Source organism: Pristiophorus japonicus, chromosome 4 (genome assembly GCF_044704955.1).
Source record: "Pristiophorus japonicus isolate sPriJap1 chromosome 4, sPriJap1.hap1, whole genome shotgun sequence".
NCBI lineage: Eukaryota > Metazoa > Chordata > Chondrichthyes > Pristiophoridae > Pristiophorus > Pristiophorus japonicus.
In genome coordinates this window covers 13,660,606-13,687,346 of record NC_091980.1, presented here as the reverse complement: position 1 = coordinate 13,687,346, position 26,741 = coordinate 13,660,606, and the positions used below count along the sequence as shown (strand labels likewise).

At 43.2% G+C, this 26,741-nt stretch overlaps 1 protein-coding gene across 1 annotated transcript in view; it reads left to right on the top strand.

Moving 5' to 3' along the window:
- The window catches only part of LOC139262844 (protein diaphanous homolog 1-like), a 460,427-nt gene that overhangs the window by 355,111 nt on the left and 78,575 nt on the right, over window positions 1–26,741 (top strand). The window contains exons 22-25 of the mRNA XM_070878024.1: window positions 1,719–1,848; window positions 4,107–4,232; window positions 16,649–16,812; window positions 21,028–21,160. Coding sequence (XP_070734125.1) covers window positions 1,719–1,848; window positions 4,107–4,232; window positions 16,649–16,812; window positions 21,028–21,160 — 553 coding nt within the window. The remainder of the gene's footprint in view (window positions 1–1,718; window positions 1,849–4,106; window positions 4,233–16,648; window positions 16,813–21,027; window positions 21,161–26,741) is intronic.

Sequence of the window (26,741 nt, the reverse complement as noted above, 5' to 3'; positions counted from 1 at the left end):
CTACAACAACAGTTCCTGGATAGTGATTGGAAATGGGATCCCTGGGCTACTTGCGCTCGCTAATCTTAAGATGCTGAAGTCAGTAGCTACCCGTTCCTCCCACCCCTACTGCTCGGTTACTCACTGCCATAAACCACTGAGGTAGAATCACATGGGCGTTCTGATGTACATTGCAATCAAACCACCAGTAGTTTCTTTAGCTAAACTCATCATTTTTGTGCTTATTATTGAGAGACTTGTATAGAAAGGGTGTTCTGACTGAGTTAGCAGGGCAGTTATTGACCAGGGATAGCGAGGTGTTTCCAAAATCTGTGTTCAGAGGTGTTTTTAAATTAAAATCAATAGCTTTACCTTGTGGCTTAGTTGATGTGCATTATGTTGAACTGAGCCATGCAGAACAACAAGGTCAGAGGATCAATATCTGGTCTGGGCAAAGTTGGATAATTTCTATTAAGATGGTGTAAGGTAGGCCTTAGTACCTCTGAAGACGAGATTCAACGCCAGTGCAGCCTGAGGAAAAAAGTGTTCGAAGACCAGGCCCTCAAATTTGCCACCAAGCTCATGTTCTACAGGGCTGTAGTAATACCTGCCCTCCTGTATGGCTCAGAGACATGGACCATGTACAGTAGACACCTCAAGTTGCTGGAGAAATGTCTCCGCAAGATCCTGCAAATCCCTTGGGAGGAAAGACGCACCAACGTTAGCGTCCTCGACCAGGCCAACATCCCCAGCATTGAAGCACTGACCACACTTGATCAGCTCCGCTGGGCAGGTCACATTGTTCGCATGCCAGACACGAGACTCCCAAAGCAAGCGCTCTACTCTGAACTCCTTCACGGCAAACGAGCTAAAGGTGGGCAGTGGGCAAGGACACCCTCAAAGCCTCCCTGATAAGGTGCAACATCCCCACCGACACCTGGGAGACCCTGGCCAAAGACCGGCCTAAGGGGAGGAAGTGCATCCGGGAGGGCGCTGAGCACCTCGAGTCTCATCGCCGAGAGCATGCAGAAATCAAGCACAGGCAGCGGAAAGAGCATGCGGCAAACCAGTCCCACCCACCCTTTCCCTCAACGACGGTCTGTCCCACCTGTGACGGGGACCTGTGGTTCTTATATTGGACTGTTCAGCTACCTAAGGACTCGTTTTTACAGTGGAAGCAAGTCTTCCTTGATGCCGAGGGACTGCCTGTGATGACTACCTCTGAGCCAGGAGGAGCTAAATAGCCAGATTCAACACTCCTACTCTCCTATCCAGAGCCGCCAGTGGAGAGGTGCTAAAATGGGATTCTCTTAGCTGTGACATTTATTTAGACTCACTGGGGGTGATTTTGATTTAGTGCAATAGTGCAAAACAGGCGATAGCGAATTGGCAGCCTGTTTTACATCTCCCGATTTCATTTTCCATTGGCGTCAATGACAATAAATATCAGGGCTGCTGATTTGCTATCCCCTGCTTTGCACTCACGTACATAGTCCAAATTACCCCCGCACTGAGATGCAATGAAGAATGGGCAGATGAGCAAAGCACTTGAAGGAGTCTAGCACCTTTCGAACTGTACCCCTGCCAGAGTGCAGTGTCACTGGGGCGATGGGTGTTTTTTTTTTCCCAAAATAATAAAATGCAGCCTCTGCAGGCAAAAATACATTTGCTTCTCCTGACTATTTTGTTTTAAACTAGAACCTATGTTAAACACTTTTTTCTCTTCCTTTTGTTCACAGTTAAAAGATACAAAATCAGCTGATCAGAAGATGACACTGATGCACTTTTTAGCGGAAATGTGTGAAGAACAATACCCCGAAGTCACTCACTTCACAGAAGAGCTAAACCATGTGGAAAAAGCAAGTCGCGGTGAGGGATGTGTAGAGCTTTTAAATGGAGAGTGACCTAAATAATAAGAGGGAGAAAATATTACTCTCTATCCATTAATGCTCGCTGCAAAGTGCATAGCCATTGATCAGAGCTGGTACAGCAGCCATCTCTGCCGCTGACCTACTTAGCAATGAAAGCTCTGCCTCCAGCATTCAATTTGTTTTACAAGCACAGGCATTGCACAGTGATTTCTGGTTTCTCTAATGTATGCTAAAATGCTTGATCATATTAAAAGGAACATATAGCTGGAGATTTATTCAAACCCACTGATGTCAGAGGTGAAGGGATGTCTGTTTGGAGACCGACGGGGATTTATGCACACTTCAATTACTAATCAGAGCACTTTGTTTTAAAATTTATCCGTTTCGCAGTAAAGATTATCATCGCTAGGGCCCACTGTGGTTCCATCACAAGCTTTCACCGCTTCAGTATGCAGTGTTTGCCTTAACCCTTTTGAGGCATTTTGTTTCGACTGAAGGTGGAAAACAATTCTTCAGATAAAAATGGAACAAAAATATGATGCCAGAAATACAAACATACAAAAATGACGGGCAGGGGGAAAGTCCATCTGGTTCGCCAAACCTGTCCCACACAGTCATGATGCCAGAAGCATCGTCATTAAAAAGCCCCCTCCCCCATCCCCCCACCCACCTGCAACCTTGTAATCTACTGGAAGAGGCACAGTTGCCACACTAGCCTATCTGAAAGAATGCACAAGTAAATGTTTTGCATGGGAGCTGGCTTCTGATGAAATGTTAACCTCTTTATGGTGTCCGTTGACCTGTGTGTTTCTAACAACAACAACTTGCATTTATATAGCACCTTTAACGTAGTAAAATGTCTCGATTCTCAAACAGCACGTGGATCAATGTCAAATGTTATGTTGGGACAGGTGACCAAAAGATTGGTCAAAGAGAGAGGTTTTGAGGTGCGTCTTAAAGGAGGAGAGAGAGGTTTAGGGAGAGAATTTCAGAGCTTGGCGCCCAGGCACCTGAAGGCAGGGCTGTCAGTGGTGAAGCGATTAAAATCAGGGATGCACAAGAGGCCAGAATTGGAGCAGTGCATATCGCAGAGCGTTATAGGGCTGGAGGAAGTTACAGAGATGGGGAGGGGTGAGGCCACGGAGGTATTTGAAAGCAAGGATGAGAATTTTAAAATTGAGGTCTTGCCAATGTGAGTCAGCGAGCACAGGGGCGATGGGTGAACACGATTAGATAAGAATCAGGATACGGACACCAGAATTTTGGATGAGCTCCAATTTACAGAGTGTGCAAGGTGGGAGGCTGGGCAGGAGTCCACTAATTGAGTCTAGAAATAACAAAGGCTTGGCTGAGGGTTTCAGCAGCGGATGAGGGTTTCAGCAGTAGATGAGCTTTGATTGGATCGGAGACGGATAATGTTACGGCGATGGAAGTAGGCGATCTCGGTGATGAAGCGGATATGGGGTTGGAAGCTCAGTCAGGGTCAAATAGGACACCAAGGTTGTGAACGGTCTGGCTCAGTCTCTGGAGAGGGATGGAGTCGGTGGCTGGGGAATAGAGTTGTGGGGAGCACTGAAGACCATGGCTTTTGTCTTCCCTATATTCAATTGGAGGAAATTTCTGCTCATTTAATGCTGGTTGTCGGACAAGCAGTGTGACAAATCCGAGGCAGTGGCGGGCTTGAGTGAGATGGCGGTGAGGTAGAACTGGGTGTCATTGTACATGTGGAATCTGACATTGTGTTTTGGATGATATAACCGAGGGGCAGTGTGTCGATGAGTAATAGGCAAGGGCCAAGGATCGAATCCTTGGGGCATTCCAGAGGTAACCATGCGGGAGCGAGAAGTGAAACGTTTATTGTATTCATTTACCCACTTGCTTCACGCTCTGCCACACTGCGGGGCTGGAGAAAGGATTAAATCAGCGACTTATGTCCAGCGACTTTGGCCGGGCAGTACATGTATGTAGACACCGGTCAAGTACGCAATCGTTCTCCGCTGCAATGCTTCCTATGGATTGATTCCACAGAAACCTGACAGCTCTGTGATGCCCCACCCATATGTGAATTCTTTCTGAGCAGTCACTGTCGGCAAGCTATTCAGTCATGGAGCTGAATAGGAGCCTTACCTCGTACAAACCTGTGCACTTACCTAGCTCAGCAGAGACTCTCTGTTCTTGTAATTCCACACAGTGCATATTTACGAAGCTGTAAAACAAATAGTGCTCAGATAGTTGACGCGTTTGTCTTCTTTACAGTTTCTGCAGAAATGCTACAGAAGAATCTGGAACAAATGGGGAAACAGATTGCCACATTGCAAAAAGACATCGACAGCTTCCCACAAACCAGCGACGATAAAGACAAGTTTGTAGAGAAAATGACAATATCCTTTCGCTTTGTTTAATTAAATTAAAGCTGGTTCACCATATTTGATTTATATTGATATTAGCCATTGCCTGCCTGCCTTTGCTTCACAATGTTTAACAAAACATTAAATTTGTGGGAGGTCTTGAGGCGAATTTGATCTAGTAGCCACTAGGGAGACGTGGTTGCAAAGTGAGCAAGGTTGGGAACTAAATATTCCAGGATATTTAACTTTTACGATAGGCAAATTGGCAAAGGAGGAGGTGTAGCCCTGATAAAGGATGGGATAAAGACGGTAGAGAGAAAGGATCTTGGCTTAGAAAATCAAGTCGAATCAGTTTGAGTAGAGCTAAGAAACAGCAAAGGAGAAAATAACATTGGTGGAAGTTGTTTATCGGCCCACTAAACAGTAGTTGTAATGTGGAGCAGAGTATAAATCAGAAAATTAGAGGCGCATGTAACAAGGGTAATACAGTAATTATGGGCAACTTTAACCTGCATATAGACAGGGCAAACCAAATTTGCGGTAATAGTATGAAGGATGAATTCATGGAATTCATATGATAGTTTTATAGACCAGTATGATGAGGAGCCAACTCGGGAACAGACTATTTTCGACCTAGTATTGTGCAAAGAGAAAGGGTTAATTAATAGCCTTGTAGAACAGGGGCCTTTAGGGAAGAGTGACCATAATATGATAGAATTTTATATTGAGTTTGAAAGTGATTGAGTTAAGTCCGAAACTAGGGTCTTAAATCTAAACAAAGCAAACTACTAAGTATGAGGGGCGAGTTGGCTAAGGTAGATTGGGAAACTACATTAAAAGATATGACGGTAGACAGTAGACAGTCAGTGACTAGCATTTAAAGAATGAATACATAATTTACAACAAATATACATTCCTTAAGGCACAAAATCCCCATAGGAAAAGTGGTCCAACCGTAGCTAGCAAAAGAAGCTAAAAATAGTATTAGATCAAAGGAGGAGGCTTATAATGTTGCCAAAAAGAGCAGTAAGCTTGAGGATTAGGAGGATTTTAGAATTCAGCAAAGGAGGATCAAGAAATTGATAAGGAAAGAGAAAAAAAGAATGAGAGTAAATTGTAAACGTTTCTATCGGTATTTAAATAGGAAGAGATTAGTGAAAGTAAACAGCCCATTAGAGGCAAAGACAGGAGAAATTCTAATGGACAATAAAGATGGCAGAGACATTAAACAAATAATTTGTATCTGTCTTCACGGTGAAGACACAAAAAAAATTCTGGAAATAATGGGGAACCAAGGGTCTAGAGAGAAAGAGGAACTTAAAAGAAATTAGTATAAGTAAAGACATAATACTGGAGAAATTAATGGGACTAAGTGGTGAACAATCCCCTGGATCTATTGACCTGCATCCTAGGGTTTTAAAAGAGGTAGCTGCAGAGATAGTGGGTGCATTGGTATTAATCTTCTACAATTCCCTAGATTCTAGACACAGTCCCCAAGGATTGAAAGGTAGCAAACATAACCCCGCTATTTAAGAAAGGAGGAAGAGAAAAAATGGGGAACTATAGACCAGTGAGCCTGTCATCAGTAATGGGCAAAATGCTAGAATCTGGTGCCATGTTACGAATGTGGTAATCATGGCACTTAGAAAATCGTAATATAATTAGGCAGACTCAACATGGTTTTATGAACGGGAAATCATGTTTGACAAATCTGTTAAAGTTTTTTGAAGATGTAACTAGTAGGATGGATAAGGGGGAATCTGTGGATATAATGTATTTGATTTACAAAAAGCATTCGATAAGGTGCCACACAGGTGGTTATTGCACAAAATTGGGGCTCAATGGAATAGGGGTAATATATTAACATGGATTGGTAATGAACAGAAAACAGAGTAGGAATAAACTGAACTTTTTCAGGATGGCAGGCTGTAACTAGCAGGGTACCACAAAGATTAGTGCTTGGGCCTCAGCTTTTTACAATCTATATTAATTATTTCGATGAAGGGACTGAGTGTAACGTATCCAAGTTTGCTGATGATACAAAGTTAGGTGAGAAAGTTGTGAGGAGGACACAGGCTGCAGAGAGATATAGACAGGTTGACTGAGTGGGCAAGAACAAGACAAATGGAATTCAAAGTGAGAAGTGGGAAGTTATCCACTTTGGTAGGAAAAACAAAAAAGCAGAGAGCTGTGGATGCTCAGCCGTTGAGTATATTCAAGAAAAAGATCGATACATTTTGGGGAATTAAGAGATATGGGGATAATACGGGAAGATGGAGTTGAGGTCAATCAGCCATAATCTTGTTAAATGGCGGAGCAGGCTCGAAGGGCTAAATATAAATAGCCTGTTCCAGCTCCTATTTTTTATGTTATGAAAAGAAATTTGCCTCGATTTTCCATTTAGCATTAACCGCTTTACAATATCACCAGAGTTACCACCAGCATTGCAATAATGAACATTGGAAAATCTATCTTAATGCTAATTGTTCTTGAAGTGTAGATTTAATGAATATTGAGTTCCAGCACCTTTAGTTAACAGGTTGACTAGTGAACTCATGTCGTGTGGGGAATAATTCTAATTACAACACTTACAGTAGAAGATTTTTGATCTCTGAGATATCAAGTATTCATTCTGCATTTAGAAGGATAATCTAATCGAGATCTTTATAATAAAGAGATTTGATAGGGTAGACACAGAGAAGCTATTTTCTGTGGTGGAGGGAATCCAGAACAACACTCTAGCAGGGATATAAATGATGCTATGGATGCAGCGTCAAATTAAATTTTCATAGATTTTTACTAAGTATGGTTGTCTGGGGTTAGAGGGTAAAGGCAGGTAATGGGTACAGATCTAATGAATTGTCGGAGTGGCAGTGAGTTGAATGGCTTACTCGTGTTCCTATGTTCCATTCATGGGACTGGTCAACAGACCGTGCAATCAAATAATAACTGGTTCCAGTGACTTTTTTTTAAAAAGAAATTAGCAAGGGTCACATTGATCCTGCTATATCTCTAATTTTTCAATGCTCTATTGGTCTAGGGTCATCACACCATGAATAGTGCACATCTGGGAGAGAATGAGATGTGAATTGAAACAGTAGAGATAAAAAGGAGAAAGCGACAAATTACAGGAAATGTCAAAATCAAATGGAAAATGTTGGAATTATCCAATGGGATCTGGCAGCATCTGAAAAGACAAAAGATAACTCGAACAGTTTTGACACAGATCCCCTCTCCTGACGGGAGAAAGTAACTTGGAGAGTAAGAGACTACAAATTGTTCCTCTTAAAAAGGGAACCAAAAAAAAACTTGGATGGGTTTGTACTTGCAAGTAAGATTTGTCAGTTCAAAGACTAACTTGTACATTCGACACAGTGCGGATTTAGACGAGTGTGGAGAAAGCCTTTAGCACTTATCCCTTACGAAAGATGAAGAATCCAAGAATAGAGGCAGTGAGAGTGGTATTAACGAAGCTGCGAACAATGTATTGCTAAATAATGTTTTGTTTCTAGCAGGGATATAAATGATGCAAAGCAGTTTTGCCCCCAAAAAAATCTTGCCTTGTTTATGCTGCTAATTTTGTAATACAGTTCTTTTAGTATAAGCATCACTCCAGAGCAGACCTATTAGACCCTTTACACCAGACATAGGAGCTACTCCTCCAACTGGATTCCGTACAGTGGCACAGTTTAAAATGCTGACTGACATGAGTGATGTGCATCTTGGTACCTTCCCTGTGTCTGTACAGATAATGTGATTTGAAATTAATGCGTTAACCCATTCAACATACTGGGCAGTGTTTTCTTTTCACGTGTAAATCCCGTGTAAAAGTTTACGGCCGCATGTACCTAGTCAAACTGATGGAGTCGCTCGATGTAACAATGTAAATATGAGCTGCTCTTGGAAAAATACTGTGAAGCTTTGAGTGACCAGTAATAAATCTTACACATTATAGGATTTAGCTTTTTTGCTCTTTCACCCACCTTTACGGAATGCGCTGACTTTTATTAGGATATAGTTCCACTGACATTGGATATCCTTCGTGTGTCGGCCGGTGAGTTAACCCAGCCAAACCCAATCCTGTCCTCGATTAACATGCACACTACTGTTTGCAGTAGTGGTGGAGGGGGTGATCGTTGCATTGATGTCCCAACCCCAAGAGCAGTGGAGCACTGGGAACCCTGAGATCAGCTAATACAGTGCATAGTGTGAGTCAAATCAAAGCTGGGACATTCTAGGGCCATTGACTGAGTCTAACATCCCCACCGACACCTGGGAATCCCTGACCCAAGACTGCCCAAAGTGGAGGGCGCTGAGCACCTCGAGTCCCGTCGCCGAGAACAAGCAGAAACCAAGCGCAGGCAGCGGAAGGAGCGCGCGGCAAACCAGGCTGCCCACCCAACCTTTCCTGCAACCACTGTCTGTCCTACCTGTGACAGCGAATGTAATTCCTGCATTGGACTGTGCAGCCACCTGAGAACTCACTTTGAGTGGAAGCAATTTCATTTTCGAGGGACTGCCTATGATGATGATGGCAGAAAATACACTATGGCATCGTGGAGCGCCAGTTTTTTTTTTAAACTAAAAATCGGGATATTTTGGGGTTATACAAGTACTGTCGCAAACACTGCACAATTATCAGTCAAATTGAGAACACAGTAAGAGGTTTACTGGACAGGCTTCTCACTGTTTCAATGAACTGGAGAAAATCCACTTGTATAGCCCTGACGAATAGTACTTAGGAATAAATTAACAGTAGCTCATTCATTTTTGCTGCTGTTTTCTGTAAAGCAGCTCCCAGCGACTTTTGAAACAATACATCTTCAGTTTGGCTGCTGGAGAAACACAAAGATTCCACAGACGACAGTTTACTTGGTTGTCTCCAGAGCAAGAAGCGATGCCCTGAAATTCAGAGCAAGACCCCAGAGGAGAAAGGCATGACTTACACGATGTAGTTGTCAGGTGCCACCATTATTCGAGCTTTGAAGTCTAACATAAAGTAGGTTTTTGGTCCCTCAATCCCAGATCAAATGCTTCCAGGGATTTTTGAAGTCACGCAGGCATTGATGTAATATAAGGACGATAACAAATGCTTTTAGATGTAGCATGTGAAATTACAAATTCGCTCAAAAATTAGTGTTTGAACAGAATATCTAGGAATAGATTGTACTTTCCCAATGGTTATCTTCACATGATTTTAAAGTAGTCCTTTTTTAAAACTACCTTGAGCATTAAGGCAGTGCGATATTTAGTTGAGCATGGAAGGAGAACTTCTTTGTAATCTGACTTTTCAATAGGGAAGTCAACATCTGATAGAGAAATAAATATAGAATATACTGGATTTCACGGCATGTCATGTAGCATCTGTGGAGGAAGAGAAACAGATGTTCCACTTGTGGCTGCGACCAGAACCAGAGGTCATAAATATAAGATAGTCAATAATAAATCCAATAGGCAATTCAGGAGAAACTTCTTGGTTAGAATGTGGAACTTGCTACCACTGGGAGTAGTTGAGGCGAATAGCATAGATATATTTAAGGGGAAGCTGGATAAGCAAATGAGGGAGAAAGGAATAGACAGATATGTTGCTGGGGTTAGATGAAGTAGGGTGGGAGGAGGCTCGTGTGGAGCATAAAACACAGGCATGGACCTGTTTCTGTGCTGTCAGTACTTTGCAGCGTTTCAGGTCAAGGACCTTTCATCAGATCAGGAAAAATTGGCTCCTCTTCAGAGCTAGGTCCTGTGAGAGTTCTGTCCAAAATGTCTGTCAGATGTTGAGTCTGTAATGTCCTGTTGTTGTACCATGTTTATTTGACATTGTTCTATTTGTTTTACTTTGGAATTAATATGTTTTGTATAATACAAAGAGAAACGTTAACCCAGTAATAGGTTGAACAAATGCAAGACACATGACTGGTCGTAACAAAGAAAGATAATCTAGGAGCATGGGGAAATAAGGTAACGGTAGCTTGTGGTGGATAGCTCCCTACCTTGTACTGTGGATAATGGCATGCTCTCTGTGTATAGGTCAGGAACGCCAGTAAATCTGAAACAACTTGATTAATATCCAAGGGGATACTTAAAACTCATCATAAGCAATCAAACAGCTGGCAGAAATAGATAGGAATTGGGGATTGTGCTCTTTCTAAAGCAGGAATTCAGCATTGCTAATCCTTTGTTGCATCGCCCTTACATTTGTGCTGATGTATCATTTTGTGATTTCACTGTTTGACTTTCTTAAATGGTTTTGCACGCACATTGCAATATAATAATTATTTATTCTGGACCTATACACTGGAGTGTCCCTAAAAGCATAGTTTGTGTAACGCTAATAGCACTGCGAACCGATGTAAGCAAAACTGATCCCAACAGGAAAAGAATTTACAGCTTGTGTTGACCACATTCACGATTTCATTATTTATTAACTTTGGCACAATTATTTCAGCGCATCCAATTCACTGGTATATACAAGAGTCTGTGTCTGCCTTCTGTCCCTGTGAGTTATGCATTGTAAACTGAATTGCCATTAAATTGCCACGATTGCCAATGCTGTAGCTTGTTAAGAATGTTTTCATTAAATCACATAGGTGTTGTGAAATGTGCTGTGAAGTTGCAGTATTTGAGCACAAGCTTTGTAGGAAAATTACATTTATATTCTCGCTGCGACGCATCACTAGTCTCTTTTGTCGTCCAGTTCAGTGTAACAGTTGGTGAGCAATGAATTTCTTTTCTCTCCCTTTAGTTGCGAGGAGCTTTAAACTTGCTGACCCTGTTAATTTTGTAATTGATGGTTTGGTGGGAGAAAATAATGAAATGAGCAAAAGAATCAAGAGTGAAGTTGAGACAGAATTAGCAACATCCTCGTGTGTTGCGTGCGATTTTCAATTCTGGACTGAAGAACATTGTATAGAATTAGTTGAGGTCACTGCATTAGGTGCCTGAAGGGTAAAGTCTAACATTCAAAATGAGTGCTGTAAGGTTTTAGTCCAAAGTAATGTATTCGCATTTTTAAGAGCGAAATCCTTTTTGTGGGGATAGCAAGGGCTGCTGTGCACTTCAAAAATAGATGCTCTGGAATTTTTCAAAGACCAGCTAATTTGAGAGTTTTTGAAAATGCTTTGATAAAGTAAATGGACTGGTTTTTAAGTTGATCATTGGTTTAACGTACTGGAGGCTCCGAGAAGCTTATGAAGTTCGAACAAACGTCCATTTATCCTTGGGTTTTGCTTGGTTCAGGACTGTTCATATAACTGCAGCAGTGTACAGAAACAATTAAAATGACATAACAGCCCAGTTTGTTAGGCTTGGCAGGGGCATTTTTCTTTAATATCTTGACTGTTTCCATCCGCTTCTGTAAAAAGAAACTATAGCTTTAATGTGACAAATATAGACCACTTGTTAGTTCTGATGAACGAGCTGTGTTGGACGTGATCTGGTTGAAGAATTAGATTTTGGAGGAGGCTTTCGAAAGTGAGAAGAAATGAAGCGAGGCAGCGTTTAGGGTGAGAATTCCAGAATGCAAGGCTAAAATGGCAGAGGGTGTAAGCTAATGTTGGCACCAAGCTTATGGTCTACAGGGCTGTAGTGATACCCACCCTTGTGTATGGCTCAGAGACGTGGACCATATACAGCAGACATCTCAAAACGCTGGAGAAATACCACCAACGATGTCTCCGACAGATCCTGCAAATCCCCTGGGAGGATAGACACACCAACGTCAGTGTTCTCGATCAGGCCAAAATCCCCAGAATCGAAGAACTGACCACACTCGACCAGCTCCGTTGAGCACATTGTCCGCATGCCTGACACAAGACTCCCAAAGCAAGCGCTCTACTCAGAACTCCTACAGGGCAAGCGAGCCCCAGGTGGGCAGAAGAAATGTTTCAAGGACACCCTCAAAGCCTCCTTGATAAAGTGCAACTTCCCCATCGACACCTGGGAGTCCCTGGCCAAGGACTGCCCTAAGTGGAGAAAAAGCATCCGGGAGGGCGCTGAGCACCTCGAGTCTCGTCGCCGAGAGCATGCAGAAAATAAGCGGAAGGAGCGTGCAACAAAACGGACTCCCCACCCACCCTTTCCTTCAACCACTATCTGTCCCACCTGTGACAGAGACTGTAATTCCCGTATTGGACTGTTCAGTCACCTGACAACTCATTTTTAGAGTGGAAGCAAGTCTTCCTCGATTTCGAGGGACTGTCTATGATAGTAAAGGGGAGTAAAGTGTGCTGACTTAGAAGAGCAGAGGGTGTAAGCTAGAATGTAGGGATGCAGGAGATTGCAGAGATGGGTCAGAACAATACCCAGTAGACGAGGTCAAGCATTTTCAAATTAAATGTTTGGGGAGTGGTTGCCAATGGAGGTTAGCAAGGAAACTGGTGATAGATGAGTGAAACTTAGCAAGCGACAGAATGTAAGCAGTGGATTTGTACATGAGTTAGAGTTTGTGCACCTAGCGAGAAGAATGTGAGCGAAATCAAGCTGGGTGGTGGGTGGGAGAGCACAAAGACATGAATGAGGGTTTCAGCAGCAATGGAATGAGGTAAGGAATGAGTCAGGCAATATTGTGGAGGTGACATTTTCAGTCTCCCTGACTGCAATATGGGGCTTGAAGCTCAGCTTGGTCTCAAAGTCTTGCGCGCTGTCAGGTTTTGCGCGAGCAAGCAGTCGGGTTGGGGAGTGGATTTAAGGATGGGGTTTCTGGCAATAACCAAACCAGATGGTTTGGCTCTTGCTGATGATTTGGTTTAAGAGTTTCAGGCTCCATCCATGGCTTGCATCAGACAGTCATTGCAACAGTCATAGGATTGGGGCTGATTTGGAGAGGTAAAGCTGTGTGTTGTCGGTGCACTGACAGACACTGACTGCAAGCTTGCTTGTGTCTCCATGGGGCAAACGCAAGCATGTTAGAAAGAGGAGCGGCCTGAGAATGGAACTGTGGAGCATATCGAGGGTATCTGTGCAGGTATGGGAAGGGAAGTCATTGCAGGTGATGTGCTGGACAGGAGGGCACTTTAGCAAGAAACTGTAAGAGAGCTGGGCAGGGTAGTCGGTTCCAAAGCCTTAGAAAGTTAGAGAATACTGGAAATGAGGTGTTAAGTGGAGACCAAAGGGATTGAGGGTGGAGGTGTTAACAGTGGAGTAAGAGGATAGATCAAAATGTCACAAGGAGGTGAGAGTTATGTCAATCTGCTCCTCATGTTTGCTTTCACTCAGTACAGCTAAATATAAATAATGCGAACGCTGCAGTATTACAATATCTGGGTCAGTCAGCTTGGTGACTTTGTCTTTGTTCGTACGGTTACATTATTTCTTAAAGAAAAGCCATGAACACTGGGAATTTGAATGTTAAATGAAAATGCTGGAAACATGCACAGTAAGCAGATAAAACCAAAAGTTACAAGTGGGACTCTCCGACAGAACTGGCCCACAATCAAGCTGCAGAAAATAGGGCAGGCAACACTATTTTATTTAGCCACGTGTCACCCCCTTGCAGAAAAGGGCTAGTTTCCATTGATGCAAATGGCTTATGAAGATAGGTTGAGTAGGTTGGGCCTATACACATTGGAGTTCAGAAGAATGAGAGGTGATCTTATCGAAATATACAAGATAATGAGGGGCTCGACAAGGTGGATGCAGAAAGGTTATTTCCACTCGGGAAACTAGAACAAGGGGGCTTAGTCTCCGAATAAGGGGCCGCCCATTTAAAACTGAGATGAGGAGGAATTTCTTCTGACGACATAAGAACATAAGAAATAGGAGCAGGAGTAGGCCATATGGCCCCTCGAGCCTGCTCCGCCATTTAATACGATCATGGCTGATCCGATCATGGACTCAGGTTCACTTCCCTGCCCGCTCCTCATAACCCCTTATTTCCTTATCGGTTAAGAAATTGTCTCTCTCTGTCTTAAATTTATTCAATGACCCAGCTTCCACAGCTCTCTGAGGCAGCACATTCCACAGATTTACAACCCTCAAAGAAGAAATTCCACCTCATCTCAGTATTGAATGGGCAGCCCCTTATCCGAAGATTATGTCCCCTAGTTCTTGTCTCCCCTATCAGTGGAAACATCCTCTCTGCATCCACCTTGTCAAGCCCCCTCAAAATCTTATACGTTTCGCTAAGATCACCTCCCATTTTTCTGAATTCCAATGAGTAGAGGTGGAAACTGCTCAACATTTCCTCCTAAGCCAACCCCCTCATCCCCAATATCAACCTAGTGAACCTTCTCTGAACTGCTTCCAAAGCAAGTATATCCTTTCTTAAATATGGAAACCAAAACTGTATGCAGTATTCTAGATGTGGCCTCACCAATACCCTGTCTAACTATAGCAAGACTTCCATGCTTTTATACTCCATCCCCTTTGCAGTAAAGGCCAAGATTCCATTTGCCTTCCTGATCACATGCTGTAACTGCATACTAGAGGGTTGTAAATCTATAGAATTCTTTGCCCCAGAGAGCTGTGGAGGCTGGGTCAGTGAATATATTTAAGGCAGAGATAGACAGATTTTTGAGCGATAGGGAGTAAAGGGTTATAGGAGCGGGCAGGGAAGTGGAGCTGAGTCCATGATCAGATCAGCCATGATCTTATTGAATGGCGGAGCAGGTGCGATGGGCCAAATAGCCTGCTCCTGCTCCTATTTCTTATGTTTAAAGTTTACCTGAGTATTTATTCTATCACATAAAAGTTTATATATTTTTTACATTGTACACGTGCAACCAGCAAAGGGGGTCCCAGTCTATCCTGCACAACTGCACTACATAGCCAAGAAGATCAGCTTCCTTATCCCGACCGCATTGTGTGTCTGTCATTCTTGTTGTCGGGACAAATGATTAGTTGTGTAAATGCAGGGAAAGTCGGTCTTGCATTTTTGCTGTGCTCGGGACTGTGTATACACAAATGGAGCTCGGCGCACCTACTGAGCTTGTTATTCCAGTCTAAAAGTGGGACAACAGCGCACTATCATACTTCTTAAGCTGCCTGAAAATCTACGTTCAAAGATAAAGGTACTTTATATAGTGTTACATAGAAATGGCAACAGGGAAACAGGGCATTTAGCCCAACCTGTCCAAATCATTGATGTGCATGGTGAACAGAAGTGGTAGCAGAACAGAACCCTGTGGGACATAGCAACCCATCTCCAATCACTCCCAAGAAATTGCCCAGAAGTCCTACTCTGTTTGCTCTCTCCTAATCAGTTCTAACCAAATTTGCTACTCTCCCTGTATTTCCATACCTATTAATTATCTCCAATAGTCTCCTGTGCAGTGCACTGTCAAAGACTTTCTGAAAGTTCATGCACCCATGCCTACTGTATTGCCTACTCTATTTCCTCCATCCACCATTTCTATTCTCCTTAAAGAATTCTATCGGGTTTGTCCAGGGTAATCATCATCTCTGATATCCGTTATGGCTGCTTCTAATTATTTTATCTTCATCTAGATAGTTGGTCATTTTATGTTTCATTAAAGACTCCAAAGTTTTCCACGCCACAGATGTTAAACTAACTGGCCTGTAATTACCTGGATTGGGGCTGTAATCTACAACTGTAGTTTTCAAAATGTTGCGTGTAGAGAACCGTTTGATAAAATTGACACACTCCTGGAGATGCCCATACTAATTTCTGATAGCACTTTTCCTTTGAATAGATTACACTATCATTGGAGAGAAGGTTTTGATTAGTAGGCAGCAACAGAATTAATGTACTAGTGGGTCAAAAAGTACAGAAAATCATATTGAACATAGAATTATTGAGAGACTAGATTTTCCAATTGCACTTAGCACAGACAAACCTCAAAATAATCTTTGCAAGATGCTAGCTGACCTGCATTGTGTGTCCAACATTATCTGTTTGTATTTCAGATTTCCAGGACTAGTTTTCCTTTACTAAGTATGATGGCCACTTTTTCAGAGGTAGCTCGTGGGTTTAATTCCCTGAAAATAGATATTAATATAATGGGAGAGATGTAACGATCTGTACACTTTGATAGATATTTGGTTCCTAAGGGAACCAAGGGATATGGGGATAGTGCAGGAAGGTGGAGTTGAGGTAGAAGATCAACCATGATCTTATGGAATGGCAGAGCAGACTCGAAGGGCTGAATGGCCTACTCCTGCTCCTATTATGTTTTTCTGTACTTTAAGACATTCACAGTCAGGCATGTGGGAATACATGCACATCTAACAGGAAAATCAGAAAAAATTGTTGAAGTTAATCGAGCTTTGGTCATTCACTGAGTTAGCAGGTTTTTTTAAATCAGCATGCTCATGACAATATTGCTCACTTTTACAATACAATTTGCCATCACTGATAACTAAATGAAATTGTCTGAGTTAAATGTCCTGTGTCAGTAAAAAATAAAACACTGGCCTGTGAAGTTAGAGAAATGAGTAATATGTGTTCCACATTATACATCAAGATAATCTTTCCTTAATTGAAGCCTTGGCACAGTTTTGTACAGGTTGCAAGGGAGCAGTTTGATAAGTTATCGGGGATGCATAAAACCATGGAGGAGGAGTTTGAAGATCTTGGAAAATACTTTGTCTTTGATACCAAGAAAACATCTGTTGAGGAGTTCTTTGGTGATCTTTTTAACTTCAAGAATATGTTTTCGGTAAGTCCTTAATTGCCTAGAGATAAAGCGATATGATAGCGACATAGACATCCGTGTGATTTGGTACAGGGCATCGTCTTATAATCTATCCCAACCTGGAGGCTTCCATCTTCAGCCTGGACACTTTCCATTGGGAAAGTTCTGCAAAGAGGTGAAGGACACCTTGATATTTTCCATCTTGTTTTAATGACAGCAAGGTCCCAATATAAGTTAAGCATGTGGCAAAAATGACACTTCCAGTTCCTCTCTCATGTCGGAATTGTTAGGCATGCAGCAAAGGGACTTCATCTGGAATGTTGCCTGGACTGGAGAATGTTGACTATGAGGAAAGATTGGAGATGCTGGGTCTGTTTTCTTTGGAGCAACGGTGGTTAAGAGGAGACCTGATTGAGGAGTCTGTATAGAGTGGATAGGAAGGAGCTGTTTCCCTTGATAGAGGGTCAACAACCAGGGGGCATAGATTTAAAGTAATTGGGGGGAAGTTTAGAGGAGATAAGAGGGGAATTTCTTCACCCAGAGGTTGGTGGGGGTGTGGAACTCACTGCCAGAAAGGGTTGTAGTGGCAGGAACCCTCCTCACATTTAAAAGATACGTGGATGTGCACTTAAAGTGCCGTAACCTACAGGGCTACGGACCAAGAGCTGGAAAGTGGGATTAAGCTGGATAGCTCTTGGTCGGCCGGCGCAGACACGATGGGCCGAAATGGTTCTCCTTCTGTGCTGTAAATTTCCATGGTTCTATGGTCCATGAGTGAGATCTAGGACCAAGCTGGGAAGTGGATTTGTGACAAAAAGAAGAAATGGATGGAGGGAGGAAGGGCTCTGGACTACACTGACCTGCCACTGAATGCCCTGGAGGGGGAGTGTGCTTCATGAGGGCATGCTTCTTTGACAAAGCCTTTCACATGAAGAACTGCATATTTGGTTAACGATATGTAACACTGATGCACGGCACTGGTGCTAAGTGGCTTGTACATCATGATCTGACCTGTTGGAGGCACATGTCCTTTGTCTAGCTGGTGATGAAGTTCTAAGATTGAGGCAACTGCAGCTGGAAGGCATTATCAGGAGGTTGGGCATGAGAATGCTTGCTTCATTTATCCAGGGCTCAGTGCTACTCACGATTGGGTTGCACGGGGTAAGCAGCTGTTACTGAAGCTCCACACCGCCAATGGATGGAACTGCCATTCAATGGAGCCTGGTGTGTGTCGATGCTTTAGTCAGGAGGATAGTGGAAGTCCACTCTTTCATTTTATGGGGAATTATGTTCTTCACATAGCTTTTGTTGAAAAGTTCCTGGTACATAGTGGCCAATGGTTTTTACAACCAAATAGTGACCATACCGCTTAGGTTATGGGGAAACAGGACAAGTAACTGGGGTGTTTGGGGTTTAAGGTGGCTCCAGAATGGCACATTTGGTGGCGGTTCACAACCAAGTTTGCCCTCTGTGGCAGACCCAGTAATCTGATGTGTGTATAGTAGTCCAGAGCAGTGTTGATGATTGACAAGACACACTGGCTCACTAATCGAAAGAAAGAGTTGCATTTATATAGCGCCTTTCACGGCTTCAGGACATCCCAAAGCACTTTACAGCCAATTAAGTACTTTTGAATTGTAGTCACTGTTGCAATGTAGGAACTGAGACAGCCAATATGCACAAAGCAAGCTCCCACAAACAGAAATGTGATAATGACCAGATCATTTTTTTTTAGTTGATGTCGATTGAGGGATAATTATTGGCCTGGCTACGGGAGATAACTCCCCTGCTCCTCTTCACAACAGTGCCATGAAATCTTTTACATCCACCTGAGAGAACAGATGGGGCCCTCAGTTTAACGTCTCATGTGAAAGATGGCACCGCCGACAGTGCAGTACTCCCTCAGTACTGCACTGGGAGTGTCAACCTAGATTTTTGTGCTCCAGTCTCTGGAGTGGGACTTGAACTCTCAACTTTCTGACTGATGTGAGGTGCTACACACTGAGCCACGGCTGGCATATGGAGCCTGTTATTTTTCCCTATCAAGTCCAGATAACCCTAAAAACATAACACACAGCAGCCCTGGCCGGACAAGCAACAGGAAGCTTACAGCTGCCCTATTAATCTCCAGCAGTACCCTGTACAAAGATGGGGTTCCCTTAACCTGTGCTGTCTGGGCTTAAGTAAATGGCATCTGTCCCTGAGAGATTGCACACCATATCTGGCAAATGCGATCTGTGCATTTCTGAATAGCTTGGTTTGGAAACTCCATCCATTTCAAACTCTTAAGTTAACCCAAAAAATAAACCATGCAGCAAATACTTTGAACTTCTACACTTGCCAACTGTAGCATCATTTGATATTGGAGTAGCACGGTTTGCATAAAAAGCCTCTGAGTCTGCAACTACCCGTTCTCCGAGCAGATCAGAGTGACAAATCAATTGCTGCTACGTATCCCTCGCCTTGCCTGTTGGGTTTTAAATTCAAGTCACATCCCTCTGATGCTCGTTTAATGGGAAAGAGTGTCTGCAGGGAGTACTTTCTGTTCAATGCACTCCCCAAAGTCTTTGTGAAAAATTACAATGCTAAAAATATCTCTTGCCTTTCATTTATTTTTTTTCAAAAAGGAAAGCTTCCATTTTGCAGGTCTAATGGAAATCTGCCATTTTGGTTCTCCTCCTCTTCAGAGGCACTCTGGTTCTGCCGCTTATTGGGAGAATAGATCTGCTTCCCACGGCAGCCTCGACCGGCTTCTGGGTCTTCAAACTGGAGTGAAGTTGTGACTCCCATAAACACAGATAGAGCCTTGCAGCCTATCTGAACGCCCAGTGGCTGCAGACACTTCCTGGTACAGTGTTACACCATTACATTGCACAGTACGAACTGAGTCACATAGCCCAGAGGATCCTAGGTTTGATTCTTGGTCTATGCTGAATCTAAGCTGGCACTGCAGTGCAGCACTGAGGGAGCGGTGCACTGTCGGAGGTGCCGTCTTTCGGATGAGACAAACTGAGGCCCTGTCTGCTCTCCCATGGCATTATTTTGAAGAGCAGAGGAGTTATCCCAGGTATCCCTTATTCAACATCACAAAAACAGATTATCTGTTCATTATCTCATTGCTCTTTGTGGGAGCTTGCTGTGCGCAAATTGGCTGCCACGTTTCCTGCATTACAACAGTGACTACACTTCAAAAATACTTCATTGTCTGAAAAATGCTTTGAGAAGTCCGGTGGTCGTGAAAGGCACTATTTAAATGCAAGTCTTTTCTTTATATACCAGACAATCCTTCTCCAGTACCTTACTCAGTTAGCCCACCTTAACATGTGAACCTGGCAGTGAGTTAGGAGGCTGTTGAAATGCGGAGGGCATCACAACAGAGCTTCAGATACTTGCGCTATGTCAAGCAATAAGCACTGGATCATGATGAGGAATGGGAACTCTGATTTCCTCTCCCTAACCTAGAAGGGCTGAATCCACCTGTACCATCCCAAGTGTTGCCTGGCTGAGATCAGCCTCAATTCAGCGCAGACCAGGAATCAAATCTAGGATCCTCCGGTTCGTCTGGCTCATACTGTGCAATGTATTTAGACACTGATTCATCCAGGGGAGCTCTCGAGATTTGAAATTTACGATATACAAAATTATGGTCAACCTGCAACTGTTGTGATGCAGTCAACTCCTAGACGACTCAAACCACAAAAGCTTAAATAATTTGTGTTGTATTCACTGATATTTGAACCTGGGACTTTGTGTCGGTGTGACATATTCACAGTGTCAGCTGTGGCTCAGTAGTAGCACACTTGTGTCCGAATCAAAAGGTTGTGGGTTCAAATCCCACTCCAGAGACTTGAGCAAAAATCTAGGCTGACACTACAGTGCAGTGCCGGAGGTGTCGTCTTTCAGATGAGACGTTAAACCGAGGCCCCGTCTGCCCTCTCGGATAGACATAAAAGATCCCATGGCACTATTTCGAAGAAGAACAGAGGAGTTATCCCCGGTGTCCTGGCCAATATTTATCCCTCAACTAACACCACTAAAACAGACTTTCTGGTCATTAGCACGTTGCTGTTTGTGGGCACTTGCTGTGCGCAGATTGTCTGCCATGTTTTCTACATTACAATAGTGACTACACTTCAAAAGTACTTTGTTGGCTGTAAAGTACTTTGGGATGCCCTGAGGCCATGAAAGTTGATATAGAAATGCAAGTGTTTCTTTAAAATGCTCTCGTATCTTCCTCAGCAATCGGTAGCGGAGAACAAGAAACGGAAAGAAGCCGAAGAGAAAATCAAAAGAGCCAAACTTGCCAAAGAGAAAGCGGAGAAGGAGAGACTGGAGAAACAGAAAAAGAATGCAATCATCGACATGAATGCAGGTAGGAAATTTTCCCATGTTTTGCCTTCCTTTTAGATTTTTGCTGCAATCAGATTTTAATTCTAGATTTAGTTTAGTTGCAAAGTCACCAAAATTACCGACAACAACTTGCATTTATATAGCATCTTTCCAGCGGAGGATATAGAAGGAAGAAGGGTTGGGAGTGGGAAAGGGGATGTGGGTGGAGAGGGATACGAGGAAGTGGTCAAAACTGGCCTTATCTGCGATTGATACAATGGGAGTAGAGAGGTCATGGAAACTGGCACGGTCGAGGGGGAGGCCGTGAATTTGGGTTGGGGAGGCCGTGAATTTAGGTTGGGGAGTTTATATGGAGGAAGAGATTAAGGGAGGGTAGGAGGTCACTGAACTTAGAGAGAGCATGATGAGTTGAGATGGATGTTAAAATCACCGAGGATGAGAAGCCGCTCAGCACAGAGGATGGGGGAGGAAAGCAGTGAAGCTATCTTAGTGATACTTGGGCGGGCGGTTGGGAACAAGGAATTTAAAGGAGAGATGAGAGGGGTAGAACAAGATGAGATGCTGAAGGGAGGATGGCGGGGTGGGACAGACTAAGGTGTCATTTGGTAAAGAAGGCCAAACTGCCACCAGGGTGGTTTGGACGGAGCAAGTGGTGGAAGGTGTAGCCAGGCTGGGAGGCTTGATTAAGGGGGAAGATGTCATCAGGCAAGTTTCCGCCAAGCCTATGATGTCTATGCAACCATCTGCAATAAACGCATGGACGGCAAGGGCCTTGTTCACAAGTGAATGGACATTCTGGAGGGAGCTGCGGAGAGGGACAGTGATAGCTGATCCACTGGCAGAGCCCACGAGGTCAGTATTGGAAGCGGTGAGTGGAACTTGAAGGAGATGGACAAGATTAGCCCCCCCATCTCCCAGGGAGCACGCTGGGCGAGAAGATTGGTGAGAGAGTAGGGTGGGGCAGTTGGGATTGTTGGCCGTAAGGAGGCAGCGACGAGTGCCTCGAAGGGCTCTTCGGAGGATGCTAAGAGAGGCACGGAGGCAAACTGTCTGAGAAGGAATTCAGCCTGGGATGGCAGCAGGTGAGTCGGAAAGTCAAGGAGTGCTGAAGGGTTGGGTAGAAATTTGTTGGGAGCGGGGGGGGTTGCAAAGTACCCGAGAGGGGAGAAATGAAAGGAGGCATGACTAGAGGCGAGAAGGGCCTAGGAGGGGTAAGAAGGGGAACTAGAAATGAAGGGCTGGCGTCCTGAGCGGCAGCCAAAACGCGCAAGCGAGTGGACATGGAAACTCACGTTACATAGGCTGATGCTGCACGGTAACTGTTTTGCGTCAGTGCCTAAGAGTTACGTAGGCATAGGATTCCAAGGTACCAAGAAACCATAAGAATATTATTTGTCAGATTATAGAGACAAGTGCTGCCTGTTGTTAGTGTAGAAAACATGAGTTATCTTGACCGGTGACGCTTTGCATTTTGTACCTGGCTTGGGGATAGTTAATATCAACACTGGATACCTAAGACAAAGTGTTCAATTCACCAGCAGTACCCTCCGTCATTATAGTCTCAGTAATAATTGAGGATCTGCAGTGCAGCAACAACAACTTTTATTTATATAGCGCCGTTAACGTAGTAAAACGTCCCAAGGCGCTTCACAGCAGTGTTGTAAGACAAAAAAATAAAATTTGACACAAAAAATGCTGAATTTAGACAGCAAGTCTGTCAGCATCTGAAAATAGAAAAAGATGGGTCAACCTTTGGAGATCTGATGAAAGCTCCCATTCAGAATATTAACCTCCCACTTGAGATTCTGATAGCCCTGCTGCGCAATGTTCCCCCGATCGGGATGTCTCGCGCAGGCCGCTCACCAGCTCTTGCCACTGGAAAAGATACCACACAGCAATTTTAAGGGGACCGCGTAGGGGAAAAAAAATGAGAGAGAACATTACTGCTGCGTTTTTCCAGCACTTGCTGTTTGTAGTACAGTAGCATCATTCAGCTTGATGAGCACAAAAATAGCTTAAAAAAATTGTGGGAACAATACAGAAAAATTGTTTTGAAAAAGAATTAACAGAAACATTATTATAGAAGCTGTGTGACAAAGCAGTTGCTTATTTTGAGCAGGAAGAAATATTGGGATTGTTTGCTGGTTAGATTTATGATCATAGATTGTAGGAAATTGAAATGTTGAGTTATTACACCAGATGGCGCTGAGCTTACACTGGGGTTTAAGAAGTGAGGGGAGGGGAGGGGAGGGGTGGTGTACTGCATTAATACTGATTGACACCATCCTTGAACTGGGTGGGAGTGTTCAGTGCCGTCACCAGCTGCAGATCGGGAGAAGAAAATGTTCTGATTCTCTTCTCTCTCTTTCTCCCCCCACCCCTCGCTTGTCCTTTTTTAAATCCTTTAATCTCCTGCACAAAAACAACACAGTATACATCTAAACAAGAAGTATTCACAGTCAAGGACACTGCCTTTAGCCATCCCCTTTGTTCATTTGCTGTATTTAGCACATTCTGTTTAGGATACAGGTTTAAGGCGGAGGCAGGATGAGTACATTTGGTGTCTCACACTGTTTAATTTGGCTGGGTTTTTTTTTTCATTCTCCATACCACTGAATCTGACACAGGAAAGCAGTAAGATTAAGCAAGCTGTGATTATCACCGTTGCACAGATTGTGCTGCTGAGTGCTAAATATCTGACGCAGGTTGCAGTCGAAGCTGTGAAGGAAGTAAAAATCCACCCGCGTCAGCAAAAAACACCTTGGAAAAGGGGGGTGGAGCAAGAGTTAAGGTCAGGGAAAGAGATATATAGAGACTGCGGCACTTTATAATGCTGACAAGGCTGCACAGATCAAACGCGAGCACAAACAATAGCTTTAAAGGGGGGAGGCAAATACAGAAACATTTATATTTTTTTTACACAAATATCAACAGAAATGTATTAAATCATTATTATAAATGCTGTGTCACAAATATAGGGATTGTTTGCTACTTAAATTTGTGGCTGGCTGGTCTCATTGGAAACAATGTTCCTTCAATTTTTTGGGGGGGCAGGGGGCTGCAGGGGTCCTTCAAAAATCCACACGTACATGGTTTTTGCATTTAAAAACCGGTGAGCTGGCTGCGCTGCGAGGCTTAAAGGGAATGTTTAATTGCAAACCCAGACTTTTTTTCCGTAATTAAAAAGTTTACCTTTTGAGCTGCAAAATATGGAAACCAGCATTTTTTTTAAAAAAAAAGCTTTTCTTCAAATCTATTTTTTTCATATAATTTATCAATTTTATATAATGCTGTTTTGATATCTTTTGAAAGACGTAGTTTGTTCCTGAGGATGGCAGCACGAGTGTGCATGATTGAATACAGTGCTGCTGAACCAGTTTCTTTTATATATTGGGATGTGACCCTTTAGGTGACGTCGCAGCAGTAAAGTGAAGGTTCCGTTCTCTCTGTTTATTTTGGAGTGATATAAGTTAACAGCAAACGAACACTATACCAAACATGTTGGTTTAGATTTGTGGACCCCCACAAAATATATTAAATTTGCAGGGATTTGTCTTTAAGGCCCCCTGGACTGTGTTTGTGGCCCTTATATATATTTTTTTGTAATGGCTTTTCTTGGTTCTGTTCCTTTCCCACGAGATGTCACAAGCTTTTCAGCGTAGTGAGGCAGCAGCTCAGTCGGTGATATTTCCTGCACCATCTTTATCGCCAGGAGGTGGCCCACTTCTATTCACACACATCTCTCTCACTGACTTCTCCCTCTCCCCCCTCCCCTCCCCAGATTAACCATGGCTTTAAAACCATCTTCCTGCCACTCCCATGAAAGATATCCCATTGTGCTGTCAGGTCTCATTTGTATGATGACACATAAAATGGGATTTTTCTTTTGTCTTGACTGCCGTATGCAGTTTAAGATGGCGGTTACCTGCAAACATCTAAATCTACCGGTTACATATAATGTCGGCAGTTAAAATGCATTTTTAACATGCTGTATTCGCAGCCAGCAATGCTTTCCAGCAGTGAAGAAAACAGTCTGCCACTGAAATGATTTAAAGCAGGCAGCACATAATAAATTAAGAGTATTTAAATAGGAATCTATGAAGCAGTTGAAATTTTCCATTGATTGCACATCATCTGGATTGCAGAATGGAAGATTGCTGAGGTTAGAATTCTGCAAAAGTCACCCACCCCCCCCACACACACACACACCCTCCCCTTCCCTCCCCCAGTGGCTCAGCGGGCCATACCATAGTTTCAGAGGGATGTGGCAGTAAAAATGTACAAGGGGGCCACATACTTGTTACTGAATAATCTTTGAAAAGAAAATAGGAGCAAAATGTTTCTGTTAATGCCGTCGCTGTTGGATAACCGATTTTAATATTTAGATCTTTATAAAAAATCCTAGATGATTTAGAACGTTCCCAGATTATCCATCTTGAAATAATCTGCTGAGCTTTCATTTAACTCCTTAAGGACTATATTCTATTTATGTAGTTCTCTGAGTGTGGACGATGAATAATCGTCCTTTGTGTTCTCATATTTTGCTTTTGCCGTTACTGTAATGAACTGAGGGTTTTAACAAACGTATGATGGAAAACAGCTGCATTTGGAGAAACAGCCTTTTTCAGGGTCACTGATATGACCAGTCCTTGGGATATTTTAATCGGATAATTTACGGGCACTGTGCCCTGAAATGTAATATACATTTACAGTTTCAGCTGTGAAATCCTTTCAGAGCTCAGGATGTTAATCAATAAATGAGCATCCTGTTGCAAGGCGATTGAAGGTCAGCTGTTCTGAATGCTCACATTAACCGTCACCAGGAAGTTTAACTCTTCACCACCTAAATGTTGTTTTCAGCTTTCATAGTGTTATATAGTATTTACAGCACAGAAACAGGCCATTTGGCCCAACAGGTCCATGCTGTGTTTATGCTCCACACGAACGTCCTCCCACCCTTCTTCGTTTAACCCCATCAATATATCCTTCTATTCCTTTCCCCCTCATGTGTTTATCTAGCTTCACCTTACATGGATCTATGCTATTCGCCTCAACTGTTTCTTGTGGTAGCGAATTCCACATTCTAACCACTCGCTAGGCTAAAGAAGATTCTCCTGAACTCCCTGTTGGATTTATTAGTGACTATCTTGTATTGATGGCCTCTAGTTCTGGTCTTGCTCACATGTCATAGAATCATAGAAACTTATACACAGAAGGAGGCCATTCAGCCTGTTGTGCCTGTGCTGGCCCTTTGAAAGAGCAGTCATGCTTAGTCCCCCCAACCCCCCCTGCTTTTTGTCCATAATCCTGTCATTTCCTCATCCTCAAGTACCTGTCCAACTCCCTTTTAAAATGCTTTGTGGAATCAGCTTCCTCCAGCTTTTCAGGTCGCGCATTCCAGACCTCGACAACTCTGAGTGGAAAAACTTTCTCCTCGTCTCTTGTCTAGATCTTTTGCCACCTATGATTTTTGAACCTATGACCTCTAGTTATTGACACGCTCGCCAGAGGGAATTGTTTTTCGCCATCTACTCTATAAAAACACCTTATCATTTTGGAAACCTCTATTAGGTCGCCTCTTAACCTTCTCTGTTCCAAGGAGA